The sequence below is a fragment of the Arvicola amphibius genome, chromosome 2 (genome assembly GCF_903992535.2).
Source record: "Arvicola amphibius chromosome 2, mArvAmp1.2, whole genome shotgun sequence".
Lineage (NCBI taxonomy): Eukaryota > Metazoa > Chordata > Mammalia > Rodentia > Cricetidae > Arvicola > Arvicola amphibius.
The window spans coordinates 182420815-182433121 of record NC_052048.2 but is presented as its reverse complement, the minus strand read 5'-3'; the positions used below and the strand labels follow the sequence as shown (position 1 = coordinate 182433121).

General features: G+C 47.6%; 1 protein-coding gene across 1 annotated transcript in view; it reads left to right on the top strand.

Annotated features, from left to right (window-relative positions):
- The first annotated feature begins 2899 nt into the window (after nt 1-2899).
- Slc13a4 (solute carrier family 13 member 4) overlaps nt 2900-12307 on the top strand; it is a 37692-nt gene continuing 28284 nt past the window's right edge. Inside the window, exons 1-2 of the mRNA XM_038319846.1 lie at nt 2900-2998; nt 7804-7932. Of these exons, the coding sequence (XP_038175774.1) occupies nt 2900-2998; nt 7804-7932 (228 nt within the window). The remainder of the gene's footprint in view (nt 2999-7803; nt 7933-12307) is intronic.

Genomic DNA, 12307 nt, shown 5'->3' with positions numbered 1-12307 from the left:
CTGTGCAGCTGAGATGCACACAGCCATCTGCATCGCTGGGGTCCCAAGGACAAACCTGTCACAGCTGATGCTGTGTTGCTCAGTCACCTCACCTGAATCTAATGAAGGTGTCACATCTGGGATCACTCCATCAAAGGCATGTCATCAGGTGAACTAGCATGAATCGAAATCCCAGCTAAATGACTTGGTAATGTCCCCTATTCTCCCAGCCTGTCTTAATAGATTACATATCCTCCTTTCTTTGGGGTCAGCAAACACAACCTGAAACCTGCCACTACAGCCGTGTTGATGTTTCCAAGCACCCATATATCTGCATGGTGCTTTCTTATTCTTTTTTTGGGGGGGGCGTTGTAATGTGTAAGGCTCAGAACCAGAACCTCCTGCCCACTGGGCAAGTGCTCTGCTACTGAGTCACGTCAGGAGCCCTCACACCGACGTGAACGGTTTCCATCTTGATGAGCTGGGACTCGACGACCTTTGAACAACTCTCTTCCCATTTTTCCCCACACCTTGGCCACTGCTCCACTTCCCATGAGAGTTTGACTACTTTAGTGGGGGGTGGGGTGGCTCACACCTGTATTCTCAACATTTGGGAGGCTGCTGCAGGAGGATCTCCATGAGTTGGAGCTCAGCCTGGGCCGCATAGTAAGTTCCAAGCTATTCTGGCCTAGAGAGTGAGACTCTGTCTCCAAAAGGCAAAATACATAGTTTGAGAGTTTGACTACTTTAGGTGCCTTCTTCACATGGAATCTATCCAATACTCCTTAGCACTGTGTTGGAAAGCACTGCCTTCATATGGGCAACTGATAGGCCAGGGGAACTCCTGGCCCTAACGTGCAACTTGCCTTGCTTCATTTTAGTCAACGGACTTCACCTATGGTGTATTACAGTTGACCTGATAGCGTTACTAAACTCGCTGGAATCTTTGTCACCTCAGATTATGTCATGGAGGAATTTGAAGCGGCTCCTGGGTTTGACAGATGCTGATTTCTACAGCTGTTTATTATTATCCAATCCCTCTCATCTCTGTAACCAAAACATCACAAGCATGTGGTCGTGTTTTTTCTGCATTCCCAAACCGTCCCAAATATGAGGCAAGGATGCAGAAGATGATCTAGCCCATCTTGGACATGCAGGTAGAAATGACTCATCATAGCCCGCGCCACGACAGCTGGATGAGTTCAAAGATCTGTCAGTAGTTTCTCTGACTCTGAAAATCAAGGAGAACGGGTTTGGTTGGGCCACTTCTCTGGGTGCTCTACTTTTAGTCCAGGGATCACTTCAAAGAGCTCTGGCTGCAGAGTTTAGAGGTGAACGCTCATAAGCCGCAGCTCTGTAGCCCAGGTCAAGGTGATCTGACTAAAACCATCTTGTAGGAGATATTAGGGTCTTCCTTTCTCTTTCTCATCTTATTTCAAATCTACACGTCCTTTCTGAAAAGGAAAGGAAAAGAGGCTAACCATTTCTCCAGATCTGTAAGCAGGAGAAATTCCAGATCTAACTATTGATGAGCCTCATCTCCATCACCAGCATGGGCCTGCGTTCTTTCTCTGCCCTGTGTTCCATCAAGGAAGACTGCCTGCTTCCTTTCTTTGGTAAAGAGCCTCAGAGAATTTCATAAATACCCACTCCAACTGTCATCTAGACTTTTCCAGAGCAGAGGGGAGCCGCCCCCCCCTCCCTTCCCACTCATCCCAGGGTCTTTCCTCCAGGCCAGTTCTTCCTGCTGGCTCTGACCTTTCTATCCCCTAAGTTTCCAAGAAGCAAACTTTGCCTGAGGGGAAGTCTTAATACTATTCAGTCCAGAATTAATGTCCATATTCTCCTGCCACCAAATGTGTTGTCTTCCCGGGGTGGCGAGCGAGTGATTCTCCCAGGAAAACTGGGTCCTATGCTCGGAAACAGTGCAGCGGTGCTTGGGGAGGTGGGATTATGCTCAGGGTGCTGACCAACATCCAACCCCTGGGATGTTTGAGAAATGGAAAAACAAGCTTCGGAAGCCGCCTGGGTTCTGCCAAATCAGCAGGCCCCTGCTGTGACCAATCAAGGGCTGCCTTCAGAAGCAACCTTGGCTCATTCTTTTCAACTTGCCGGTAGGCTTTGAGGAATGGGCGGAACGATGGCCCTGAGCCTCTTCCCATTGGTGCAGGAAAGTTAAAGGTGGGCCTCCAGCAGGTCTTAGGACTCTAACAAAAAGGAATGTCTTGGAGATTCTTCATGCCTGCTTTGGAAATCCAGACTCCAGGAAAGCTATAAGTAGGAGCCCAGTTTGAAGGAAAGACATCCAAGCCGAGTTAAGGTGTCAGGTCCTGGGAGACAGCGCTCCCCTCACCCTTCCCCAATCTGAGGTCTACACGTGCCTCAGACTCAAACCGGTGCTTGCTTTAAGGGAAGGGGCTACCAGATTTTTACCAACAGTCAGCCAGGTCGGAGGGAAAACAGCAACTGCCCCCAAAGAAGTCACCAGCAAGAAGAAAAGCAACCGTTTTTACTTTTTTGAAGCCTTCAATGGTTCTTCACAGCTGATCAGCAGCCGCTAGCACATTGCTTGTGAGGACTTTTGCTGACGCCTAGAATGGAGCCACCCTCTCGTTAACCACAGAGGGCGAACCCACCGCCCCCGGCACAGAATCCTTTTCCAGCTCCTTTTCGATGGCCGTAACACTATGCTGCTTAGTCCTATCTAAGGCAGAAGGCAAGGAGCCCAGCTTTATGTGGAAACTGGCTGGGTACAGCCACCCTGCTTTTCTGCTCCCACGACCAAAGAGGACTGACCCTTGGAAGCCAGGGAAGGTGTGAGAAGTCTTCCTGGATTGAGAGCGGAGGAGCCTAGAGTGGAGCAGAGGAGAAAGCCAGTCGTCGAGGTCTCCGTTGAAGACTCAGTCCAGACAGGTCCACCATGGGCTTGCTGCAGGGCCTTCTCGAAGCAAGAAAGCTGCTATTGGTCATCTGTGTGCCGCTGCTGCTGCTGCCTCTGCCCACCATCTACCCCACCAGTGTAAGTAGCAGCCTGCCTACCCCTGCCAGGGCATCAGAGGGAGTCGGGGAGCAGAGGAGGGAGGTCTGGAGGGAATGGAGTGTTTGTGGGGCACCCCCAAGATGACTTCATTAGGATTGAAATCGTCTTCATTTGGATGAACTCATTGCACTTCTCCACCAAAGTACTTTCTTCCTTAAAACCACCGTTTCCACACCCCTGTCTCAAGAAAGACCCCCCCCCCCAAATTCTGGCCTCCACAGAGTGGGAGACCACAGCTGAAATGACTATCGTGTTGCAAAAAAGCACAGGAGCTGTGGTTGAACCCACAGAAAGGACAGGCCGGGAGCCCCTATTTCTCAACTTGTGGCTATTATTATGTGACACCAATTAGAGACACAGAAAGTCCTTCACTATCAATCCAGAAGGGGTGGAGCTGGGAGGGAGCCTGTCTAGAGATCATGGTGGTCTCCGACCACCAGAATATGAAAATGGCCATCCTGAACTTTCTATGCAAACTTTTGGGAAGGGGGGGGCGGTATTGAAATTGGAAGCACAGGTTAGCCTGTTACTCTGGTCCTCGGACTATCTGGAAACTTCTGTGCTTTCCTCTTTATAAAAAAAAAAAAAAAAGACCTAAAAGAACAAGAAAACAGAAATGCAAGCCCCAAAACTCCAGCCGATGGCCTAATTTTAAAGCCTGAGTTTGGAAGCAAAGGTGCTGAAACTGTTCAGTCTCTTGGACCTTCACGGTCTCCTTTCCCTTATTCCCCTCTCTCTCCTCACGTGTCTGGTGTGTGGCGGGGGAGAAGGGGGAGGTAGCCCACCTCCAAGCTGGCACTGTCCTTGAGACTTTAGAAAAGAATAAGCTAAGGCAGGTTAACTACAGGAATATCTCCCACACTGTTCTTTGGGGGACTGGGTAACCAAGATTAAATTTAAAAAGCTGAACAGAAGGGATTATCATGGTCTTGTTAAACACAGGCTGACTTAAATCTTCAGCAAAATAAATACTTCAGCGTGCCAAGGAGGCACCAACTAACTCTGGTCTGGGATCAGCAGAGAGTGATTGCCAATGATATTTTTTTTCTGGTCTGTGTAACAGTTAATTTTCTGCTTTGTCTAACTGATTGTTTTGGGTTTTCTTTTCATGGTATTTTTCTCCCAGTGTCAGGTTAGTTTAAGGAAATGCCCTCTTCTACTGAGCAGTATTAGGAAGCCCTGCCTGCCCACCGCCTCACTCCCCCACCCTCCTGACAGCCTTCATCCTTGGGAACTTTAACTAGTGCCCACAGGAGGCACGAACTAGGGGCACCATGCCAGTTATATCTCCCGACTACCTTCCACCCCTTGCATGCAACTCTGAGACTCTGATATTAAAATCCTTAGAATTCCTAGACGGAATCTCTTCTTCTAGGCTGCCCTTGAGAGAGGCTGCCAAGCATCTGGGCAGGAGAGGAGCCCTTAGCTTGCAATCTGCTGGTTCTCCCAAGTGATGAACCACAGCCACATATAGGGGGTGTCAAAATGATTTTTCCTCTCTCCTCACCCAGTTCTTTAAAGTCTGGAGTCTCTGAGGTTACAGAAGAGGGCAGGGCTGGGGACATGGCTGTGTGATACAGCAGTTGCTTAGCATGCAAAAGGCCCTAGATTTGCTTTCCAGCAGAGAACCACCAAAGAGGACATTTATCTGAACACTTCGGTGTCCCTAGTGGAAGCTTCACCCCAATCTCTCAAAAGAGACTTTTCAAAGTCACTGGCAACAGCATAGGAACAGACTTCAAGTCCCTTCTAGTAGGGCTTGTGTGAGATATAACTGAGGGGTATTGAAGGGTGAACTTCCTGGAGAGGGAACCGAACTTAGGTAGGAAACTGTCTTCATAGGGAAAAGCTGCTTTGAACGCTTCCCCATTTATTGTCTGTTTGGTTGTTCTGTTTCTTTGTTGGGTTCTTGTTCTGTTCTGTTGTAACCCAGGCTAGCCTCAAGCTCACAATCTTTCTCCTATGCTCAGCTTCTCTTCTGATTTTAGGCAGGGAACGAAAGGAAACAAGCACTGCCCATTAAAAGCATTTCTGAGGGCTGGAGAGATGGCTCAGAGGTTAAGAGCACTGACTGCTCTTCCAGAGGTCCTGAGTTCAATTCCCAGCAACCACATGGTGGCTCACAGCCATCTATGAGATCTGGTGTCCTCTTCTGGCATGCAAACATATATGGAAGGAATGTTGTATACATAATAAATAAATATTTTTTTAAAAAAAAGCATTCCTGACCTGAATGCTCACATGGGGCCTGGGGGTTCCAGAGCATTCCCCCCCCCCATACACCCAATAAGATAAGAGAAACATTTTAGCCAACTAAATTTATCCATGTCCCAGAGTCTGGTCAGGTGAGGAAATTCTACAGAATCCTAGGGGTATCTGACTCTAAAGTCACCTGAAAGTGGAGAGGGCTGGGAAGTGACAGAAAGAAGCTGGTGTGGATTCCGTGGGCAAACTAAGGACAAACAGACCCAATGTCCTCGAAAGGTGTCTTCCATCCTTCTACTCTAAAGGAAGCTAGGCAAAAATGACAGTGGGTTACTCTGTTCTCAACTCCACAGGAGACAAGAGATCTATCAACATCTCATGCTCTTTACAGCAGAAAAGTTAGCTTAACCTACCTAACTCTTCCCTGTTCCAATCCAATGGTGCATAGCAGAAAGAAAATCAGTCTGCTGGGCTCTCTCTCTCTCTCTCTCTCTCTCTCTCTCTCTGTGTGTGTGTGTGTGTGTGTGTGTGTGTGTGTATGTGTGTGTCTCCTTTTCTCATTTAAATCGGGGCCCTGTAAAGTAACCAGGACAAGGTTGCCCCAGTGAGAGACAGAAAACATTCTACCCCTTTATCCTAACTTGGACTTAAAACCCTTCTTCTTATCTCTTTGCCACAAAGAGGAAACGTGGGCTAGAGCTTCATGTCTACAACAAGGAGGAGGCCGTTTCTCTTAACTGCATCCTTTCCCAAAAGGTATCACTTCTAGCATGTTATCAGCAATTCTGAAAGCTGTGTCTCTTATCTCATCCCTTGTCCTTAGAGGAAATTTCTATGGGTGCTACAGTCAACAGTGGGCTCACTTCCCCTTCCTAACCCCAGCCTGCCATAATCCATGGCTATACAGAGGAAGCAAGGTCCCTTCCAGCAAAGCCAGCCATCACTGATCCCAGAACAGAGCAAGATTTGTCAGGTTCCTTGTTGGGCAAGCAGACTGGGCTGTATCTACCCTCTGTCCTCTTTGGTTGCACGGTGTGGTTTTTGGTGCGTTGAGGAGAATACTGGTAAATTTCCAGATCTCCCACCCTGCCATCTCCTGCAGATGGTTAGCCTTCTATCCCCTCTATAGAAGGATATTTCTGTGGTACCAGGCCATGGGTGTGGCCTCCAGGGACAATAAGAACCTTCTGGGATTGTCATACGGGAGGTTCTACTGATGGCTAAGTGGAAAGAGACAAATGATGTTACCGGGTTCAGTGCACCACACGGGAAGGCCCAAGAGCAAAGAATGAACCCACCTCAAGTGCCATTGGAGCCAAGGCTGGGAAACAATGTGTCCGTTCTCCTTCCTCCAAAATGAGCCTCAGTCTAGGGATTGCTGCCTGCTCCCCCCCTCAAGTCAACACCAGACCCCTCCCAGAGAAAAAGATTGCTCCACTCACTGCTAGTACATGGTACAAGCTCAGGCTGAGAATTAAAGGTAAAAATAGCCAACAGTTCTCGCCTAGCAATTCATTGAATTAAGTCAGATGTGGTGGCAGGCCTCTAGTCATGGAAGCTGACTCAGGAGGACCACTTGAACCCATGAGTCTGAAACCAGCCTGACAGCATAGCTAGACCCTGTCCCTCAAAAACAAAACCAACACAAAACAAAAACAAACAAACAAACAAAACCTACCTAATCAAATTGCTTGAAAAAATATTTTTAAAACAAGGGGATTTAACTTTACTTACTTTTAAGATAGTGAAGCCTGTTTATATTTCAAGGGAATTTTTCGGGGGGTGGGGAGGTTCAAGACAGGTTTCTCTGTAGCTTTGGAGACTGTCCTGGAACTAGCTCTTGTAGACCGACCAGGCTGGCCTCGAACTCACAGAGATCTGCTTGCCTCTGTCTCCTGAGTGCTGGGATTAAAAGTGTGCCACCGCTGCCCAGCTTCAAGGGAAATTTTTAATGTAACATCAGTATGTAAATCCAATGAGGCTGGAGACAGGGGTGGACTCGTGGACTCAAGGCCTTGCTGGTATCCCTAGGAGAGTCCTGAGATAGAAGCCCTCCTCAGAGGCAATGAAAACACAATACGAAAGCTACCTTGTGGGTTATTTTTAAATTTCACTTCTCACCAAACCACTTCCTTTCAGTGGGTACATATCAGATGCCCCAAAATCTTCATAGAAGGTAGATCTGGATTGAAGGTTAGGATGACTGACCCCAGACCCCACATGTGAACCAATCATACACATGCTGGTCTATCTTCCACTACCCCCAAGAGCTTCCAGTAGCTAAAGAACTTGATCCAATATGCACCAATTAAAGCTTTGAACTCCACCTCTATAGTTTGTGAACTTGGCCCCAGATGCTGCACTTAGAATCAATCATCACTCTCTATAGCTTTAAGAATCATCAGAGCTGGGACTCTAAGTCCAGGCTGCACATGGATACGAGAGCCAACCACACACACAGCACGGGTCCTTCCTGTGGGATCTAAGTTGTCTATTGTCTTGGCCCTGGGTCTCATCGGGAGTCTCCATGGCAACAGTGACTGTCCCAGTGACTGAGTACCTCTTTCCTCCCCTTCCAGGAGGCTGCGTGTGCTTATGTGTTGCTTGTGACCGCCGTGTACTGGGTGTCCGAGGCGGTGCCTCTTGGAGCAGCAGCCCTCGTACCTGCCTTCCTCTACCCGTTCTTCGGAGTTCTCCGATCCAGTGAGGTTAGACCACTTATGACCCAACCCTGTGCGCATGTCTGCGGGACCAGTGAAGGAGGCCTCCAGATGACAGGAGATAGGCGCTGATGGGAGGGGCCGCCCTTACACACAGAAAGAGCTCCGGAGCATCTCCTGATCCAGACACTGAATTCTTCCCCTTCTTCCCTTCTTCTTCATTCACCTCCTTCAAAGTGCTCAAAACTTGTCACTTTGAAGCCTCCCCTGACCAAACACAGCCCATTGTTCCTTACATGTCAAGTTTTTGGTTTGGGTTTTTTTAAATTTGTTTTTAAGTCAGGGTCTCATTCTCTAGCCCCGATTGGCTTGGATCTAATTACATAGACCTGTCTGACCTGGAACTCATAGAGCTCCACCTGCTCCTGGCTCCCAAGAGCTGGAGTTAAAGGCATGTGCCATCATGGCTTTAGGAACTCTACGGTTTGTGCCTTTAGGAGACAGGGACCGATCCTTATCCATGTCTTATACCCTTCAGACGGCAGTCACACAGACAGGAAGCAGGGCCCCCATCTGCTGGGCTCACAGGAAGAAGGGACTGAGCTGTTGGCAGGATTTACTATGTGTCCCTGTGCCCTGGCTCCCTTCTTCTCCCTTTCTAAGACAAAAGCGCCCATTTCTGGTCCATCTTCCCCAACTCCAGATCACTGCGCTATCTTCTCACCTGAGCGGCCCCTCTGTTCATCTCACAGTGTTCAGCAAAGCTCCCACCGCAAACCACTGCTGGTTAACAACTCGGGATGTGACCAAATTTTAGGGCAAAGCATATCTTAAAAAAAAAAAGATTTATTTATTTATTTATTTATTTATTTATTTATTTATTTATTTATTATGTGTACAATATTCTGCCTGCATGTATGCTTGCGGGCCAGAAGAGGCACCAGATCTCATTACAGATAGTTGTGAGCCACCATGTGGTTGCTGGGAATTGAACTCAGGACCTCTGGAAGAGCAGTCAGTGCTCTTAAACTCTGAGCTATCCCTCAGCCCCCTGCTTTAAAAAAAAAAATGAAAACAACCTGCAGGATAGGAGCCAGGTAAATAGTGTGCCTCCTTTGTTATCATCTGGCTTCATCAGGGCAGTGGTTCTCAATCTGTGGGTCGTGACCTCCTTGGGGTCAAATAGCCCTTTCACAAGGGATACATGTCAGATATCCTGCATATTACATATTTCCATTGTGATTCATAACAGTAGCAAAATTACAGTTCTGAAGTAGCAATGAAAATAATTTTATGGTTGGGGGTCACCACAACATGAGGAACTATATTAAAGGGTCGCAGCATTAGGAAGGTTGAGAAGCACTGGTCTAGGTCATCTAATGAGGAAACTGGAAAACAGAGTTGGGCAAGACAGGTGCACTGGAGGACAGCAGGGAACGGGCGATTGTGTCCGCCGAAGAATCGGGCACTACGTTAGAAGTCGCCTTCATTCTTCAATAGCGAGCGCTCAAGAGTTCGAGGAAAGGGTGTGGATGACTCCAATCTACACAGCAGGAAAGAGGCTTAGAGAGTAAAACTGACCCCGCTCATACAGGAGAAAGCAGTAGACTGTACCTATTAGATTTCAGAGCCTGGAATCTTGATCACTCTACCATGCAAAGACAATTCCTAAAATAGATGGGCCTTCATAGTGTTACCAATTGCTGGGAACTGCAGGTATCCCTGTCTCTGTGCTGGGAGGAAGAAGGAAGCTGGCCCATGGGCTGCCTTAGCCTTGCTTGAAGTTCCCTTGATGGTTGTATTTGATCACCAATGGACACCGTCTCTTTCTACGGGATGAATCTGACCTTGATGATTGTACATGGTCACCAGTGAACAGCTTCTCTTTCTATGGGATACTCTTGACTAACCAATTTTTGTTAGTTTGCTTTCGATTTCTTTTTCTTTTTTTTCTGTGAGTAATCATAGCCTGAGGATAGAATTCCCAAACTGTGAGCAAGTTTTTGTCCCTACAGATACATGTGTAGCCGGGCGGTGGTGGCGCACGCCTTTAATCCCAGCACTCGGGAGGCAGAGGCAGGCGGATCTCTGTGAGTTCGAGGCCAGCCTGGTCTACAGAGCTAGTTCCAGGATAGGCTCTAAAAAAGCTGCAGAGAAACCCTGTCTCGAAAAACCAAAAACAAAAAAAAAGAAAAAAGAAAAAAACAGATACATGTGTAACATGTATACAAGAAAAAGTCACATATAAAAACCAGTCAGTGAGGCAGTTGCTCCACCTCCTCCCTCCCCCCGCCCCCTGTCGCCCCTCTTTCAAGGGTGAAAAGAGAGATGTGATGGATTTCTTGTGTGTGTCTAAAAGAACAATCAACCTCAAAGACAACTGTTCTTAGGAAGAGAGTACAAACTTGTTCTGCATATTTCTCCTTAATAATGAGGACCCAGAACTTCACTGGGAAGTTGGGGGGTGCTGGAGGGGAACCGGGTATCCTCCAGGTGAACCCAACAGCCCAGTATACTATGGAGGCATTGCTAGGCGACAGCTATCCAAGTCCTGCTCCTCTGTGTAGCCAGGAAGGCCAACTTAATAGGGAGACTCTTTGGAAGCAACAGTTTGGGGAGGGATCTTTTAACTTGAAAGGAATGGCCTTCATGTGTGATCAGGTATTGCTATTTCTGAGAGGGTGGGATAAAGAAGACATATTTTATCATTTGAGTCAAAAATCTTACTCCATCTGTCTTCAGTTGTTTTTGACAGATGGCCATATTTAGCAATTGTGCATCAATGAGCAGCTCAGTCCAAATACAGTCTGTCCAGTTGACCTTAGTTCAGATAAAAGAAAAACACCACCAAGATAAAGGACATAGGTTCTAGCTCCTTGTGGGCCAGAAGAAGCAGCCATTGCAGCCCCTCTAGCTGTATCCTTATACCAGCATCATGGCTCACTCATCATCAGGGGAAAGCTAGGCTGCTCTCCTCCAGAACCTCCAAGTCATCCACAGGTACCGTTCCTAACCCAACTCCTGCTTGACCATCCCCTTGCTGAACTTGGGCGGTCACCCCCATTTCAGAAGATTCTTTGAAATTTCTTCACTTTTAAAATCCTATTACTGAGGGCCGGGCGGTGATGGTGCACACCTTTAATCCCAGCACTTGAGAGGCAGAGGCAGGCGGTTCTCTATGAGTTCTAGGTCAGCCTGGTCTACAGAGTGAGTTCCAGGACAGGCTCCAAAGCTACAGGGAAACCCTGTATATATATATGTATGTATGTATAATATATCTAATATAATATATCTAATATCTAATATATATATATATATATAATATATCTAATCTTATTACTCAATTACGCTCTGACAAATGTTTCTAAAGACCTCACCTAAGAGTAGTCCCCTTCCCTCTGAGCTAACCTGTTTTCACCTTTTAAGTGGTGTATAACAAAGATAACTTTCTGTAGACATGTGGACATGTGTTGTCTAGGACTTGTAGTGTCTTGTGGCCTGCATGTGTCCCAGTGTCCTCAGGTCGTGGTCCTCGCTTCCTGTGCTTCTTGGTACTAAAAGCATGACCTCCACATGAAGGAGAGCACATGAATGGGGTTGGTGTGGCCCCGAGACTATGGCTTTTGTCCCTCATATTATTCACTCAGGATTCTGAGTTCTAGATCTCCTATTCAGGATGGTACAGTGCCCAGAGGTGACAGAAGTAATCACGTCATTTCTGCCCACTCGAGTCTTATTTCTGGCTCCTGAGTTCCCACTACCTGAGGCTATTTATAGTCGTCAGCGCTCTGGAGAAAACAGAAGCCACCCAATAGCAGGACGGGACAGCTTTAGCTGTAGATACAGACATGGAGAGAGGTGATCTTGTCGTGAGGAGCTGCCTCCGCCGGGGTGCTGAGACATCTCTTGAGTTGCTGTGGCAGCAGGAACCCCAGGAGAGCCCTGGGTATGAGCTCTGTGAGTCCAAAAGCCAGAAAACCGGGGGAGCTGATGCCATAAGTCCCAGCGGAAAATAAGATGAGAGGCCCCAGTTCAAGCAGCAGAGTCGGGGAAAGGAGTTTCTTCCCCCTTCTCTGTACCTTCTGCCAGGGTCCATGGAACATCGTCTCCAGGCACTGCGTTATTTAATCTTCTGTAAGGAGCCATAGTTTCCTACCTTTGTTTTATGGAGGAGCGAACAGAAGTTCAGAAATGTTAAGTACCTTACCCAAGGTTGCACAGCTAGTAAGCAATGGAACCAGGACTTGCATCCCGGAGTGTGGGATTCTAAAACTTAAACTTTTGACCTCTGGGCCATTTGTACCAAAGGCTTCTGCTGAGTTAATAAACGATGGGCACAGCACAGCAGTCTGCACCAGCAGCTCTTGCAGAGGTGAGCTGGCCAGAGCACCAAAGATCTGGAACCTGGGAAGCCTAGGGAATG